Source organism: Silurus aristotelis (genome assembly GCF_946808225.1).
Source record: "Silurus aristotelis genome assembly, chromosome: 1".
Lineage (NCBI taxonomy): Eukaryota > Metazoa > Chordata > Actinopteri > Siluriformes > Siluridae > Silurus > Silurus aristotelis.
Window position 1 is genome coordinate 17,999,148 of NC_139574.1, and position 18,931 is coordinate 18,018,078.

General features: G+C 35.7%; 1 protein-coding gene across 1 annotated transcript; it reads right to left on the reverse strand.

Moving 5' to 3' along the window:
* Nucleotides 1-14,883: 14,883 nt before the first annotated feature.
* On the reverse strand, nucleotides 14,884-18,807 carry LOC310730413 (uncharacterized protein). Its single transcript, XM_083549423.1, has 6 exons — nucleotides 18,107-18,807; nucleotides 17,942-18,025; nucleotides 17,106-17,247; nucleotides 16,547-16,660; nucleotides 15,954-16,115; nucleotides 14,884-15,855 (listed from the first exon to the last, which is right to left on the reverse strand). Exons 2-6 carry the CDS (start codon nucleotides 17,997-17,999, stop codon nucleotides 15,765-15,767), a joined length of 567 nt encoding a protein of 188 aa, XP_083405549.1. The 5' UTR covers nucleotides 18,000-18,025; nucleotides 18,107-18,807; the 3' UTR covers nucleotides 14,884-15,764.
* Between the last annotated feature and the right edge of the window lie 124 nt (nucleotides 18,808-18,931).

Below are 18,931 nucleotides of genomic sequence, written 5' to 3' on the forward strand. Positions count from 1 at the left end.
TATATATATATATATATATATATATATATATATATATGAACCCATGTTTGCCATATATATATATATATATATATATATATATATATATATATATATATATATATATATATTTGTTTGTTTTTTCCCGAGATATATATATATATATATATATATATATATATATATATATATATATATATATATATATATATATATATATATATATATATATATATATATATATATGGCAAACATGGGTTCATATATATATATATATATATATATATATATATATATATATATATATATATATATATATATATATATATATATATATGGCAAACACATGGGTTACTTAAAAAAACACATGGGTTTGTTTTTTCCTGACTTATCCAATAGATCTCAAATTATTATTAACAGTTCTTCATTAGGAAGCTGTACTGTTTGTTTATATATACGTGTTCTTGTAGCAGTTGAAAAGGGAAGATATAGATGCTGTGACACTATTAGACAAAAGGTAGATCATTGTAATTTAACACAACACTGCCATCCAATGGACACAAAGGAAATAGTTTTTTTTTCCTGTCTTGAGATGTATGTGAGATCTCCGTCAAATATCTAAAAAAGACTCTGGCTACACAAAACGTTTGGACACACATATATATTTGTGGTGCAATAAAAAGTAACCTAATTAAAGTTACAATAATGACAAAAAAACAATTGCAGATAAAAAAAAAAAAACAATTACAGTTTGGGTTAGACTAGAGTACATGTGTGTGAATGAGAGAGAGGGCAGTGGAGTGGTGAGGTTGCAGGGAGAAGAGGTGGAGAAGGTGAAGGTGCAAAATAATGGAGAATGTGTTAGAGAAGTGAAGAAAAGAGTGCAGGCAGGGTGGAGTGGGTGGAGAAGAGTGGCAGGAGTGCAAGGGAAAGTTTATAGGACTGTGGTGAGACCTGTGATGTTGTATGGTTTAGAGACAGTGGTATTGAGTAAAAGACAGGAGGCGGAGCTGGAGGTAGCAGAGCTGAAGATGCTGAGGTTTTTGTTGGGAGTGACGACGATGGACAAGATTAGAAATGAGTTTATTAGAGGGACAGAGCATGTAAAATGTTTTGGTGACAAGGTGAGGGAGGGCGAGATTGAGATGGTTTGGACATTTGCAGAGGAGGGACATGAGTTATATTGGTAGAAGAATGCTGAGGATGGAGCCACCAGAAAGGAGAAAAAGAGAAAGTCCAAGGAGGAGGTTTATGGATGTGGTAAAGGAAGACATGCAGGTAGTTGGTTTGAAAGTGGCAGATGTAGAGGACAGGGGGGTATGGAGACGGATGATCCGCTGTGGCGACACCTTAAGGGAGCAGTTGAAAGAAGATGAAGAAGAAGAAGAAGAAGAAGAAGAAGAAGAAGAAAGAGAAGAATTAATGCAGTGTATTGTGACTGACATTGTGGTTATTTCATTGTAATTTATTATATTGTATATTATATATATTTATGCTATTGAGCTGAAGTATTAGTCTCATCAGAATGCTTATGTACTGTTATTATTTTTAATTTAACATCAAATGCAGCTAGTTCTCTCAAAACAATTGACCTGGATGTTGAGATATTTTAGTCCACATTGCAATCAAGGAGCAATTATACCTAATGTCAATCTTTGAATCAGACATTTACATTTAATTACAGTAAACGCTAAACAATGAAGAGTACATTTCTGTCAATGGGGAACTTAAGCAATAAAACCCCCCCAAAAAAAACCCACCTGACATTGCAAATTCAACTCTGCTTTAAACCATGTGTGAAATGGGAAGAAAATTATCCATTTAAACAGGAAGTGTCTAAAAGCATGGTGCTGCTGTTTGTTCTTATTAAAAGTCAGTGTGTAGCAGAGAAACCAGAAAAAGAACAAACACGAATGGGACTTTAAAGCAATGTTTTAAAGTGTGGAGCTCTCATTAAATCGCTCATTCTAGTTATCACCAGGAGACAAAATATAAAAATATATTTTTACCCATAAAAAAACCTGTGTATCAAATGAAACCCTTGAACTGAAACCCAGACCCAATTTTGGTACAGTTTAAGTATAAATGGTATATAAAAAAAAACAACATGCTTTTCCAAGACCAGTAAACCAGTACATTCACATTTTCACACGATTATTACATTGACTGATGAATAAACTGATACCTGATTCCTAATGTACATTTGAACCATACTGTGTTCTTATCTATTACAATAAGAATTCCTAATAATCCCCCATCTTTCTCTTTTAATTTGCAAACAACTCACTGGAGAGGATGGCTTCACATGAACATCCTAAGGATCTATAAGGCTCCTGTGGAAGGTTAAACTCAAGAACGAACTCGCAAACATCCCGAACCATCTAGGGACGTACCAGTGCCAATTGGATCCCACTTCATGTGTGGAGTTTTGACATTGGACCTCCTGGAGTGTTTAAAGGCTCTGGCATGGAGAAGCTGGTGTTGGATCTGTGATGATCACAAATGTTGAGCTATTTTATGAGTTGCTCAGTAGCTCCTAGTTTTATAACCATAATGACTGTATAAGACTGTAGAAAGAACATTACTTATAATCTTACACTCCAGTACTCATGTTAGTTCTCACTCTCCAGTGTTCTGTATTGTTGAAAGATTTATGATCAAACTCTTGATGTTACCCAAATGAGGATGGGTTCCCGTTTTGAGTCTGGTTCCTCTCAAGGTTTCTTCCTCATAACATCTAAGGGAGTTTTTCCTTGCCACAGTCGCCATGGCTGCTCATCAGGGATCAATACACATCATTCAACTAAACTGTTGATTTCTGTAAAGCTGCTTTGAGACAATGTCTTTTGTGAAAAGCGCTAAACAAATAAACTTGACTTGACTTGACTTGACGATGAAGATGGATCTGGACTGTAATTAACTTTGCTGTAGTTGCTTAGGATTTGCAATGAACAACTTTACACTCAAAAGCCAATCACTGAACAACTATTAAACTCAACAATGATGGAACTATAATAAATAGACATTCGGTGTCACCCAAATGTGGAGGGGTTCTCTTTATGAATCTGGTTCCTTTCAAGTTTTCTTCCTTATTCCATTTTAGAGAGTTATTTTTCTAACCACCATCATCACTGGCTTGCTCATTAGGGATAAATTAATAGAGACTATTTAATGAATTTACAATTTATATTGTACAACAGCGGCAGCTTAGTGTTGCTGGGCCATGAAGCATCAACCTTCCAATCAATACCCCAAAGCTTTAATCATCGAGCCACTACTTCCGCTTTATAGTCCACTAAATCGAGTTACTGTAAAGTTTGTGAAAGCGATATGATTGTCTATGAATTTAATAATGCATGGTGGTTTTATTTGTAAGCTGCAATTTTTGACAAGCATTCATGAAGTTTATATGTAGGAAGTACATGCAGAAGTTTTCACTTCTGGAAGCATATCTAATAATGAATATTGACAAAAAAAAAAAAAATTCCCAGCCAAAAATAAATATGAAAAATAAGCATACCACTCTTTAATAGAAAACATAGCTGCTCTTAAACTCTGATTGGCGTAATTGTAATTTAGTTTTTATTGAACACCACACTGAGGGTTTAGAGACCTTGTAAAAGATAGGGTTTGACATCCTGCTTGTAAACAATAATTACTTCCGATGTAGGCTTTGTAATGTCATTTAGATGGCACTGACATAGAAAGGACCTGCCTTGTGGACAATTTTCTATAAATGATGTGCCATTTCTTGGTTTGATATGCTTAGAGAGTCTGTAGTATCCAGGGCACATGTGGTGAGCAGCTTGTGGTTGTTTATAAAACATAATGAGGAAATGTCCCGTGGTTCAACCTCTGTATGGAAGTTTGAAGAGAATTATTGAATACACACTATTTGGCCAAACGTATTGGGACACCCGACTTTTCCAGCCATGTATGCTTCTTCCACAAACTTATAGCACAAGGTTGGAGGCACAGAATCGTAGGCCTATGATGCAGTAGCATTAGATTTTCACTTGAACTTAAGAGACACACACCTGTTCCAACAGGACAATGCCCTGTGTACAAAGCATGCCCCATGAAGATATGATTTACATGGGATGGAGTGGAAGATCTCAACCCCATTGAACACTTTTGGAATGGATCAGAATGCTGACAGCACCCCAGGCCTCCTCACCCTACATCAGTATCTGACTTTACTAACACCCTTTCGGCTGAATGAGCACAAATCTCCACAAGCACACTCCAACATCTATTGGAGCATCTTCACAGAAGAGTGGATGTTATAATAACATTATAGCAAATGGGGACTTAATGTGGAATGTAATGTGCAAAACAATTTACAAATCCTTATGTCAGGTGTCCACAAACATTTGTGCATATAGTGTATATTTCTCTTTAGACCCTATAATTCTCCATCAGGGTCTAAACATTGCAGCTATGCAGACTGATAGTCCTGAATAAATTTCTTTTCTATTTGTAGTTCCATTTGTTTTTGTTTTTTTTGTATAAGATGTTCAAATGTCTAAAGTGCCCTGCAAGTGATACTTACTGTGCAGCCTCCCCTACAGCAGCGCTCTAATAATAGCTCAGTAATAGGCAGTGAGGGAGTGTGCAGCAGACAGAATGTGCAGGAATGCCAGTGTTTAATAGACAGCTGCTTAAATAGCTGAGTGCCATTACACAGCATCTGCTTCACCAGAAATCACTCAAATGTTATGTCTGCTTTCTTTTAAACTGTATTAAGAAATGTATATACTTTTAGAGTAAGGTAATGTTTTTATTAAAATAATTAGTTGTTTATGAGTTACTGAATGCTCTTTATATTTCTACATTACTTTACATTTTCTGGGCAGTGGGAATTTGGTATAAAAACAGGTTATGGCCAAAAACACAAAAGTTTTAGGATTTTACACAAATTGCTGCAATTCAGCGAGCAGCAGTTCTGTGGGCAAAAAATAATCCAGGAGAATAACCAGACTGATTCAAACTGACCGGAAGCCTATGTCAAATAACCACTTTTTACAACCGTGATGAGCAGAAAATGATCAAATCCTTGAGGTGGAGAGGCTACAACAACAGAAGCCAAACTGGGTTCCATTCCTGCGGTCCAAAACAGAAATCTGAGGCTAACGTGGGCAAATTTTTCTTTTCTTTCCTACTTTTTGTTTCTAGTCAGAAAAGAATGAAAGACATGCACAAATATACACCCAAATACCCATATAAACATTTACAAGTATATACACATCCGAGTCAGCTTGAGAAATATGCTGTTTGTAGACATGCTTTACTTTGTCAGTATTACTGTTATTCATCCAGGCACAACAATAAGACTAACGTAACTGGGTTTGTTGTGATATTTACTCATTTTAATGACACAAAATTACTCTTTTATTGAGTCGGCAGGCAGTGAACAACTATGCAAAGTAACTCGAATCAGGACCAGATGTTGTAGCCTCTCCACCTGCTATAAGTCTTTCAATGCATTCTACTCTATCTGTTGATGGTATGGACATTAAATGCTCAAGCCTCTCGTTTCTTTTCAGCAATAGAAAAACGTGCATCGGTGTCATTCTTTTTTTTTTTTAACAACAAAATTACATAGACTTGGTCCCTGGTGGTCTAGTGGTTAAGAGGCAGTGCTCTCACCGCTGCGGCCCGGGTTCTTTCCCCGGTCAGGGAACCAACCCCAGCCATTAGGGTTGCACAAGCCTTAGTGCCGGTCCCAAGCCCGGATAAATGGGGAGGGTTGCGTTAGGAAGGGCATCCAGGGTAAAAACATGCCAAATCAAACATGCGTATGGTCCGCTGTGGCGACCCCTAATGGGAGAAGCCGAAAGAAAGTTTAACACCTAAAGTACATAGACTGAACATAATCACTGCATCATTATCCAAAGAAAATTATTTAAGGCATAAACGCTTGTGTAATTGTTATTGTGTATTGTTGTGTTATTGTATTGTGTATATATATATATAAAGCTCTCATGTGGGTAATGGTACATACTGTCAATTTTTACTAAAAATAAATAAATAAATAGTGCAAAATAAGTCAGCAGGTTCTGTAATAAGGCTCTGTCAATGAATAACAAGCAGTGCTGACTGCAGCCTTCTTTACACAGTCACAAAATCTCCTGCATGGAATTAAACCTTAAACCATTTATTTATGTCCTGCTGGATCCACTGAACACTGTGGGTTTTAAAAAGACGTGGGTGTTAATGAAATCCCGTGTGTTTTGTCATGCAGGGAGTACCAGGAAAAATATAATGATGTGCAAAAAAAACAGTATCACACTTGAAACTTTAGAGAGCGCTGCATGACACTACTTTTACACTGATTAAAGAAATTATTTCCTAAAATGTTATCACCATAATCAAGCAAGAATAAATGAATGAGTTATATCTCAATAAATATGTATGTTATGCTTATGTTATGCTCATTCCACTGCTAGGGTAGTTCTAGCAGTAGGGAGGAACTACGTGAAGGAACTAGCTATATCTAGCTAATATATAAAAATATATTATCTATTTCATGTAAATCAAGATAATGTTAATTACACAGTATTTGCATATTATCTATCTATCTATCTATCTATCTATCTATCTATCTATCTATCTATCTATCTATCTATCTATCTATCTATCTATCTATACATACAAACATATTGTACTTAAATACATACATAATGTATGATAATATGAGTGCATATAATCATTCCTTAAGCCTGTGAACTAAGTCTTTAGTATTTTCTATCTGTGTTTGATTAACACTTTTAATAACGTGAAACTTGTTAATGTCACTTGGCCATTTTTGGCATCAAGAGGCGTGAACTGGTGTGAATCCTGCTAACATAAAGGCATTATGACAGTAGTGTGAATAGTGTTACCAACTCCTTAACCATCAGAAATGAGACAGCTTCACTCTTCACCAACCAGCTGATCCAATTTACACTGTATGCCAAAAAGAAATAGATCCTGGAGTCATAATCTTGCACTTAACAGCCTCCTGAGATAAATAAATGCATGAAATATGTTTGTAGATCTTATGTATGATAACCTCAGTAGAGAATATCAAACTGACAGAACTGAAAAAAATGTAAAACAGCCAAAAAATAATTTGTAAATGTGTTTTTTTCATACATGATTATGTGAGAATTTTATGACTGTGTGTGAAAGACATATACCGTATAAACACATGATTTTTAGATATGGAAAAAAATATGGAAAATTCATATGATTTGTGAAATATAATACTATAAAAAAACCTCAACACACTTAAAACTGCATATGTAAATTTAAAGTAATTGTAAAGGACACACATCAATTACAAGTACATCACTTTTGTATTTTATTCATAATGCTTCTTTGTTTTGTTCTTGAACTACTAAATTAGATTTATTGTATTATACATACACCATGCCTTTCACAAAATTCAAGCTAATTCTTAGCAAATTAGATAAGAATGATCAGTCATCAGTCATCTCTGATTATGTAAATATGTACATTTTATATAGAATAAAAGTTTCTATCACCATGAAACCCCCCCCCCCCCCCCTAAAATTACAGCATTACAAACACATTTAAGGCCTAAGTTTACATACACTTAAGCTACTGCGTTAAAGGATCTTCAATCTTAGTTTTTTTTTAGAACATTTTACATCAATTTCTGGAGACATTTAACATGATGGATGTAAACTGTCTATGGACAGTTTATATTTTTTAACTTAACTTCACCAAAATAGAAATTTTGTGTGTTGAAAGTTTACATTCATCATGTTGCATGTCTCCAGAAATTGATGTAATGACAGACAGAAGCTTGTGCTTGGCATACTGTATGATTGGGATTTATTAGGAGTATACAGGAGGGGTTCGGTGGTTGCTCTATTTGAAAACGCAGCAGGCAGTCGGTTAGAACTGAATAAGATAATTCGTAATTGAAGACACATAAGACAAGGTCTGGAGTCTTTTCTAGTTTACTGAAGAACTTGGAGTATACAATGTGTGGTTTTTCGTCACATGCATGCACACAATAACTCAACATAAACTAAAACCTGAGAGCAACCCAGCACGGAAGTATATGGTAGACCAATTTTGGTGGACTTTCTCGCGCCCGTGAGACGCCGCTGCTCTCCTTTTCCAGCTCAACTTGTGCATTAGCACAGGATGCCAAGGCAACATCGTGCACTCCGATTGGTTGGGATTATCCGAGACATTCACGACCATTTAAGCCTTTTGTACAGGGAGTACATCTATGGGAGTTAAATTGACTACCTTTAGAGGCAGTGCATTTTTGCACTACTATGGGAAAATATAAGCAACTCAGCCAATACTAGGTACACAGAAGTTTGCTGGTAATCACAAAGACCTGGCCTTTTTTGACAAGAATGTAACTGTTTGGCCAGTAAAGCATGAGGGTGGCAGCATCATGATGTTGGAGTGTTTTGCTGGAGCACTATAGAAAATAATGGGCATCATGAAAAAGGAGTATTGTCTACAAATATTAAAGCAAAACCTCAAGCCAGAAAGTCAAAAAACCTTTACTTGGTCTTCCAGCAGGAAATTGACCCTAACCATACCTCCAAAGTAAAAGACTTCAAGAAAGACTCAGGATGAATGGAAAAAGATTCTGGCAGTGTTTTGCAAAAAGTTTGCGAAAGTCAGCCCTGAACTTTTGATTTCAGTTATGCAATTAAACTGTAGTGCCATCAAATATAAAACTAACTTTAACACAGTGCTTGTAAACAAAGGCTGAAAAATCCTGTCTTTATACTTATTTTGAAATGACCTAATACGGAAACAATGCACCTACACTGATTGACCTGGCACAGGAAATTCACGGTAATAAGAAATATGTGGAGTTGTGTAAAATGGAGATTGAAAGTCTTTAGCCTGGGCCTCAACTAAATTTTCATTAAACGTGCTTATGGGAATAGATGCTTTTTTGGATGAATGTGCAAAAGAGGTTCCAATTCCCTCTCCTGCACATTTGTGGTATCATTTAAAAGCCAAAAACATCTTCTACAGGGAATGACTACACTAGGGTGTATTTCCTGATAGATGTTAATGATAAAAGGATTTTTAAAAGTGGATAGAATACAGGGGCAAAGAGTATTTTTCTACTGTTGTACAACATGAGAGCAAATTGTAGAGATTTTCTCAGGCTCTTTGAAAAAAGTTATAGGAACTTCAAAGTACATGGATATTTTGCTTTTTTGGGATGGAAATTTCCTACAAAATTCCTGTGCCTGAGTAAAAATTAAACAAACAATTACTTGTTTAAATATTACTAGTAAAATTAAATATTCCTTTTAAATATCTACTTGAGTAAAAGGAAGTTTTTGTTTTTGAATGTACTAAAGTATCAAAAATCTTTGAGACCTATATTTAAATAACTGAAGCAATTTAGTGTTTATGACAAACGTTTTCTTTACTTACAGGCACACTTCTTTTCTCTGTTGTTTGTTCTATTTACTCTAATGATTAATTCTTCAATGATTATTCGCTCTGAAAAGTAGACTAAAAAGTTTTCCAAAATAAAAACTTACTCTGATAATGTACAGATAGACACATTTCACATTTTTAAGTGATTTTTTTTAGGCATTGTTACAGCCAATGTGATGAACTACAACTTCACACACAAGACACTATGTATTATTTGTATAACTGCATGTGAAAGTATGTGCAGTTGATTATTCCATAATGGCAGAAACACAGAAAAATGTTACATGATTAAGGCTGAGGTAGGAATAAGCAGGAGGGTAAGAGGTAGCAGCAGCAGCTTCTTTCCGTGTAACTTTATACATATCAATAAAATCTGATGAAATTTCATCACAAGCACAGGTGTATCCTGGAGAGATCCCTGTGAATTCAGGTACAACCCTCTTCATTACATTGTGAAATGCCATGGACTGAAAGTCACAGTGTTATCTTTGCTTCTGAAATGTGTTCATAATGTTGCGTTGCTATTTTTCTGTCTTGCCATTGAAGTATACGCATTTGTGTTTGTGGGGTTCGTTCATCTGTAGAAATGGCAATTAATATCTGGTGACTGATGATGTGGTTATTCTTGCTTTGTTTCTCGTCTTTTAATTAATCAATTAATCTATTTATTTTTATTTTGCTTTATTCTTTACAAAAGGCTCTGTCTGGGTATCCCAAAGCTTTCAAACTTCACAGAAATGTTTTTGTTCTTTGTACTGGTTCTAAACAGGGTTAATCCTCTCAGTTTGTGCTTCAGTGTGTGGGAGGAATCAAATAGAAAACACTGACTGTTATGAATGGATTTCCTGTAGAGCTTATTGTCCATGTGACCACCATCACCATCATATATATGTGCTGTAAAGTAATAAAAGTCCAGAACCAAAGGCTCATGATGAGAATGGATTGTTGCTGGTCAGATAGAAATATGGTACAGTATGTACAACAACAACTGCATTCTGTGGCAGTGGGAAGCTTTTGATCACTTGTTTATGACATTTCTGATTGTAATGTCAGATGGAAGGCAAATCATAGGATTATAATTTATGTATTTGATCTACCATTTATGGAAAGAAAACTCCAGAGTCAGCACTTTATAGCTTTTCACCCACAGGAAGATCTTCAAGACAGATAACTCTCAAGTTTCTTGGTAACATGACCAGGTGAATCGTGTAGCTCTGCTATGTGTCACATAACACCACTATTGCAATTATTTCTTTATGACAGCACATCCCAAAGTGTTTTCCACACCCCGGTCGGCATTCCAGAAAATCCCAAAGGTGTTCAGTGGAATTGAGGTTTAAAAAATGAATTTTACACTAACCTTGGCAGACTATATCTTCATGAAGCACATGAAGAGAAAGAGTAATGCTACAAAGGAATCTTCTACAATCTTATCACAAGCCGTACGGTGTAGTAGTGTTATAGATGCATAAAATGCTAACATGTATATATATTATAATTAACTGTAATGTTCTCTGGATTACACTTGAAATTAATAGAAAAAAGTATAAATAATAAAAACACAACTATACTGACAGTCAGGTCTAGAGAGCTGTGTCTCATTGTTCAGTAAATCTCAAAAGAGTTATGATTTCAGATTTCATATTACATGATGGCACATGATGAGACATTTAGTTTCAGATCATACTTTTAGACTGATGAGTGAAGTTACATCGGCTACACCGGCTTTTTAATAATGCAGATAATCAAATAGGTGAGCTGTGAGATGACAAATACTTGGACAAGTACCTATGGTGTTATCAAAACAGATGAGTGAAGATGCTGGGAGAAGTTTTACAGAGTATAAAACAAGCAATTTTAAAACAGGAAGCAAAGTCATAATACTGGGGGAGGCTAAGTTCATACGAGGTACAAACCACTTAATAAAGGAAAACCAGAGAATAAGAAACCAGCAGACAACAATGTAAGGCGTGATAAATCAGGTGAGAGAACTCTTAGCATTATTTCACAATTGATTGCTCTCAGGTATTTGTGATTATTAAGGTGCACGATTACTAATAGGGAGAATGTGACAGTGACAGAGTGTATCGTTGGGAGATGTAGTCCCCACTGGCCATATATATAGGCTGTGATGTGCTCTGGAGAGAAGAGTTTTCAGAGGCTGTTCAAAACTGTCTGAGTGGTGTATATTAAGAAAGAGTGTTGATTTTATTTTGTAGAAAATCTACAGATTATAAGCCTCACTAGTGGAAGTGAAGTGAGCAGCTGTCAAATATGCTTTAAACATTGCTGTCTTTTCACATGACTAAAAAAGGCTAATAAATACAATATATTCCAAATTTCTGGCTCAATCCATGCTATCACAGCAAAATATTTCACAGATTTATTACTAGCTTGACACAGTTACAAGCACTTAGAATATTTCAAACTGATTTTCAAACTCTTAAAGACAGTGCTATATACTGACTATTGTAAGCAACTTAAATGTATCTCCATACAGTATTATTATCATCATTACCATCAAACCTTCTACAAATTAAGGATAAAAAATGAACAATAAAAATTAAGGGAACATTTTTCTAGACTTTATGCCTGCAAATTTGAAAGCTAGCACAGAGTATAAAACATTATAGTTTATAATTTCTTAACTTTTGTTTCATTTCAATCTTATAATAAGAAATACTAGATAGCTGACTTTATTAAAATATATTTTCATTTGCTCAGATGTCATATTTAGCAATATATTTTATTATTATGACTTTCTAAAACTAATATATTATATGGACAAAAGTTTATGGAAATCTGACCATAAGATTTGTATGTGCTTTTTAAACATTTCATTCCACATTTAGTCCCAATTTGCAGTTATTTTAATCTCTACTCTTCTACTCCAGATGTTCCACTGGATTATGGAGTGTGTTTGGGGAGATTTCAGCCACAAGAGCTTTAGTAAAGTCAGGTACTGATGTAAGCTGAGGAGGCCTAAAATGAAAGCATTCCAATTTATTTCTAAGGTGTAATATAGGATTGCGGTCATGCATCTAAAAGCAGGCCACTCAAGATCTTCCTCTCCAACCAATGTAAATCATACAGTGCCTTGCGAAAGTATTCGGCCCCCTTGAACTTTGTGACCTTTTGCCACATTTCAGGCTTCAAACATAAAGATATAAAACTGTAATTTTTTGTGAAGAATCAACAACAAGTGGGACACAATCATGAAGTGGAACGAAATTTATTGGATATTTCAAACTTTTGTAACAAATAAAAAACTGAAAAATTGGGCGTGCAAAATTATTCAGCCCCCTTAAGTTAATACTTTGTAGCGCCACCTTTTGCTGCGATTACAGCTGTAAGTCGCTTGGGGTAAGTCTCTATCAGTTTTGCACATTGAGAGACTGAAATTTTTGCCCATTTCCTCCTTGCAAAACAGCTCGAGCTCAGTGAGGTTGGATGGAGAGCATTTGTGAACAGCACTTTTCAGTTCTTTCCACAGATTCTCGATTGGATTCAGGTCTGGACTTTGACTTGGCCATTCTAACACCTGGATATGTTTATTTGTGAACCATTCCATTGTAGATTTTGCTTTATGTTTTGGATCATTGTCTTGTTGGAAGACAAATCTCCGTCCCAGTCTCAGGTCTTTTGCAGACTCCATCAGGTTTTCTTCCAGAATGGTCCTGTATTTGGCTCCATCCATCTTCCCATCAATTTTAACCATCTTCCCTGTCCCTGCTGAAGAAAAGCAGGCCCAAACCATGATGCTGCCATCACCATGTTTGACAGTGGGGATGGTGTGTTCAGGGTGATGAGCTGTGTTGCTTTTACGCCAAACATAACGTTTTGCATTGTTGCCAAAAAGTTCGATTTTGGTTTCATCTGACCAGAGCACCTTCTTCCACATGTTTGGTGTGTCTCCCAGGTGGCTTGTGTCGAACTTTAAATGACAATTTTTATGGATATCTTTAAGGAATGGCTTTCTTCTTGCCACTCTTCCATAAAGGCCAGATTTGTGCAGTATATGACTGATTGTTGTCCTATGGACAGAGTCTCCCACCTCAGCTGTAGATCTCTGCAGTTCATCCAGAGTAATCATGGGCCTCTTGGCTGCATCTCTGATCAGTCTTCTCCTTGTATGAGCTGAAAGTTTAGAGGGATGGCCAGGTCTTGGTAGATTTTCAGTGGTCTGATACTCCTTCCATTTCAATATTATGGCTTGCACAGTGCTCCTTGGGATGTTTAAAGCTTGGGAAATCTTTTTGTATCCAAATCCGGCTTTAAACTTCTCCACAACAGTATCTCGGACCTGCCTGGTGTGTTCCTTGTTCTTAATGATGCTCTCTGCGCTTTAAACGGACCTCTGAGACTATCACACTGCAGGTGCATTTATACGGAGACTTGATTACACACAGGTGGATTCTATTTATCATCATTAGTCATTTAGGTCAACATTGGATCATTCAGAGATCCTCACTGAACTTCTGGAGAGAGTTTGCTGCACTGAAAGTAAAGGGGCTGAATAATTTTGCACGCCCAATTTTTCAGTTTTTTATTTGTTAAAAAAGTTTGAGATATCCAATAAATTTCGTTCCACTTCATGATTGTGTCCCACTTGTTGTTGATTCTTCACAAAAAATTACAGTTTCATATCTTTATGTTTGAAGCCTGAAATGTGGCAAAGGGTCGCAATGTTCAAGGGGGCCGAATACTTTCGCAAGGCACTGTATCTTCATATAGCTGGATTTGTGCACAAAGGCTTTGCCATGCTGGAACAGGTTTGTGTCTTATGATAAAATCCTTTTATGATTATGTGCCTTCAACATTGTGGTAAAAGTGTGGGAAAGAACCAAATTTGGCAAAAAGAAATTCAGGTGTCCAAAATAATTTTGTCCATATAGTGTATAAGTCTCAGACAACCAGAATGTAAAGGGTAGATATCTGGATCTAAAACTTGGATTGATAATATGTCAAGTAAAATCACTCTTGAATTATACTTGGCCCACAGGCTGTGAAGGTGTAATAGGAGTATAGCAGAAAGCATCAAGTATCTTGTTATTGTATTCTTAGCCATTGTCCAGTATTTTTTCACAATGGACATTTACATGACTTCTTGCTTTATTCACCCACTTGCTTTTTATTTAAAAACCCATTTAAAAGGCTTTTTTCACCACGTACAATTGGAAAAATTATTAGTAACAGATTAATTTTGTCTGTAATATCAATTAGCATGACTTATTTGAAATGGAAAGTCTTGAAAGTCTTTATTGACACAAACTAATACATATTTAATATATCTCAATGAAATACATCTACATCTACTAATATTAATATAAGTATAAAATATACACATATATATATATATGTGTGTGTGTGTGTGTGTGTGTGTGTGTGTGTGTGTGTGTGTGTGTGTGTGTGTGTGTGTGTGTGTGTGTGTAAAAATGAAAGAAAAAAAAAAAGGTATTAATGTAAAAAGAACATGCTTGCCTAATACCAGCTAAGAAAGCAAAGGAAATATGGTCTGTACTGTATGCCACTCATTAAACACACATTAAAAAGCTCTTTCATGATATTTGCCGCTATCCTGATGTTGTCTGCTCTAGATTTTCAGCTCAGTTCCAGCTGATGTTTTCTTGCTAACTCCAAACTATAACTAAACTAACTAACTAAACTATATCAACATCCTTTATTTTATCTTCTGCAAACATAAATCTATTGACAGCTGTTACCATGAAAAATATCACATGGGTACCTAGTAAGATGAAAAAAGAAAAATCGTTTCAACAAGTTGGCAAAAAAAAAAAAAAAACATTAAACAACATCGTCAGGCCATATTCAATGTTATGACTGATATGTTTTATGCAACTGCCGTCTGTTTTAAGACATTTAGCTTTTCTTATCTCATCACTATTACTTGTTTGCAATGCCTTTTTAGAAGAATGTGACATAATTAACATTGTTTCTTTGTTTTATCTTCTCACCCAAAATCATTTGTGTCAGCATCTTATTCAGTGTTCAAAGATTCATTTTTGCTTTTCATGACTGTAGCTAATAATCCTACATCCCTGCTGTAAGGGGAGGAACCTCAACATTCACCTTCTTTAGACTTTTAAGTCACACTGACCTTTTTTTCATCACTTGGCTGTCTACCCCTGTATCCAGACCTTTCTACATGACTTAAAGATTTCACCCCTGTAGTCTCTTCCACTGTTTTGCTATTTTCAGCCTGTTTGTTCTCCCAGGCATTGCCTTCTGCATCTGACATCTTCATCCTTGTACCCCACAGTCCACGGGGTTGTGTTTTGTTCGGGTGCTCGAGTTTCTCGAGTTTCTCGAGTGTTTACAAGAAAGCTTTACCTCAGGCCTGGTTTATGGGCCCTAAAGCTTTTTTGCCTGGCAGTAGCAACCATCTTCATAGCCCTGGATTTAGCTCTCAACAAATTCCTGTGAGTAGAGAAAAAATATATAATGTACACCAGAATACCGTGATGCAGAGTCAACTTTACATGCACAGACACTGATGATTTTGACTGTAGACTCACCGGAGGAATGTCAACAATTCAACAGGAGCTTCATTTATAGAACCTTCTGTGACCTCTATTCCTGAATCAGCATTTTTTAGGTTTTCCAAGGCAACCAGGATGTCTGAATTTTCCTGCAGTGGGTCAGAGAAGCTCCTCGGCAGGACAGCATTGCTCTTTGAGCTAAAGGGATTGTCAATCATGATTAGAAAAAAGAAAACTAAAGAAAGAATTAATTGTCTTGTATAAGTATTTGATTTAGATAAGGTTCACCACAACAGGCTTTCACCCTGATGTCTCTTTACAGTCAATGATCTCATAATGATAGAACTTTTGTTTCTGTCCATCATATTTTCTGTACTATGTAGTATTTTCATTATTCCCATTTATATTATTATTTTTGAATAACCTGTGGTAAAACCATCCTCATAACCTGCATGCTAATGCTAATTTAAACATAGATACAGGAAACAACATTGTTTTCATCCTCACAAGAATGCCATACAGATTAATATTAAATATGTTTACTCTGTGTGCTTTTTTATTTATTTATTTTGTATGTAGGTTTTCTAATGCCACCTTGAAATGTGTTTATGTGTGTGTATTTGTTTCACCTGTGGATGCAGAAGGTGTTACAGGTTTGATCAGCAGGATTGGCACAGAAGCAGCGGTCTGTAGATCTGCGGCGTCGGGCCAATGGACTCCCCAGACCATATACAGTAATCTTACTACAGAGAGTAAAAGCAACCATACACCCATTATCTATTTTTTTTCGATAGAGTTCTGTTCATGTCACAACAAAGTTGTACTGTTATACCTGAGTCAAATGGTTTTATGTCTAATTGAATGGAAGTGATTTGTGGACCTGGCAAAATGACAGCAGAAATTGATAAGCAGTAAAGCACGTGATTTTTAAACCAAATGTTATGCATACACTCTCCATATATATATATATATATATATATATATATATATATATATATATATATATATATATATATACATACATATGCACATTTGTTTTATTTTCTGTTTAGAATTTAATATGAGGGTTGTCATTTTCTCTCATATTAAATTGACTCTCTTTATAAAATTACAAAAAGCAAAGATTTACACTCCAGAGTCATGAAAGTAAACTGAATCGAGTGTGCGCTTGTGTGTATTCGTGCTCACCCTGGTGTGTTCACCCAAATGATGTCCAGATGGCAGAAGTAGTGACATTCTGAGTCCAGCTGATTAATACAAGAGCATCGTTTGGTGCGCTGCCTGTGAGGGGCATTTCCACTAGAATGATTTATCACCGGCAAACCAAACCCTAGAAAAATTCATTGGGAAGCAATGCTTAGCCAAAGTCACCTCTACACACCAAACTCATTCAATGCCCAGCAGGGTCAAAACCATATCTTAGGTTTAATGTATAACATTATACACAGGGTGAGATCTGGCTATTTAATGTATTTTGCATTAAATAATCATAGAATGATCACTGTGACAAGATATTTGGTGTTCAGGAAATCGCCCATGATCGACTTAATTATTGCTGGTATATTTAAGTGCTTAAATAAAAAAAAAAATACAAAAAAAATAAAATACAAAAATACAAAAATTAAGCTTGTTTTTATAGTTGATGTAAAAAGACTTTGCTTATTGTTTTGCTGTGTCTGACAAAAACTCACAGTTATGCTGAATCATGCAAAAAAATCTCAGATTTAACTGTCACCTTATTGAGAACTGTAATGTTTTAACTGCAAACAAAGCTATCAAAATGTTTTACGACAACCCTTATCTTACTTGCCCAAGTTAACCTACTATTAAAATATTTAAATAAAAAAAGTATTTAAAAAAAGTAAAAAAAAAAAATCAAGATATAAATAAGGTTCATGCATGGTTTAAAAAAAAACAAACCTCCATTCAAAGAGTTTTCTCCTACTTTTTAAACAAACTTCTAAACTTCATTCCTAAATCTCTGAATAATTTACACTTTTAAAAAGTGTTAAAGAAAAGTTTACCTTCATGCAGCACAGCAGACGAGCTAATAGAGAAGATGAGGAGGGCGTAGAGTGCCATTGATTTGGATTCCAATCAAATTTTGTCTAAAAGGAGCTGAAGCAAGTTAACTGGAGAAGCACGATCAATCCACATTTAACTGCAGGTGGTTGTGTAGTTCTGTGCACTTATAATCACTACTTCTCATGGTATGTCAGCTCTGTCCCCTCCCCTTTTTAGTTCTCACTATTACACAACTCCAGGTCCAATCCAGATAGCCATTAACATTCCAGGAATCTTGGCTACCCCCTGCATGTGGAGGTCACTAGCCTTTAGGCAAGGAGGAAAACAGAGACATCATCACAAAGGGATGGTGTTTGAGACAAGCATGTATTTCCTGCTGAAGACTTACAGTGAAATTCTGCAGACCAGGTGCTAACGGCTACGGATCGTCCAAATCGGTGTAGGTGGAGAACTAATGATTGCAACAAGCCAACAGGAAAAACGGAAGGATATCTCCAGATTTGCTGATTTGCATAAGCCCTGTTAGGACAAACACACCCTGTGGAAATCTTGATAGCCAAAGAAGCATTTTAAAGATTTTAGTGTAGGTGGAAGGAGTGCAAAGCGTTCACATTAGCTTCCAGTGCCCTCCAGCCAAGACATATTAGAGGAGATAAAAGTTGAGCCTCGGATGTTACAAAATGGATGTGGTTACTGTGGTCTGCCTTTCAGAATCTCTGCATAAACTATTAACCCTGTAGCGGTTTCTATTTTATTAGTCACTGACATATTTTTGCACAACAATATATAGATGCAGAATAATGCACCTGTTGGCAACGAAAATAAAACTGACCATGCAGCAATATTATAAAACATTTGCAGTATAAGAATATATATATATAAAGCTCATTTGTTTTATTTGACCAAGAGCCACAATCCCATGTTTATTGCTCTAGAAATAAAAGGTCTGATCTTTAAATGATCTGGGTGCCATCATGCACAAATCAAAC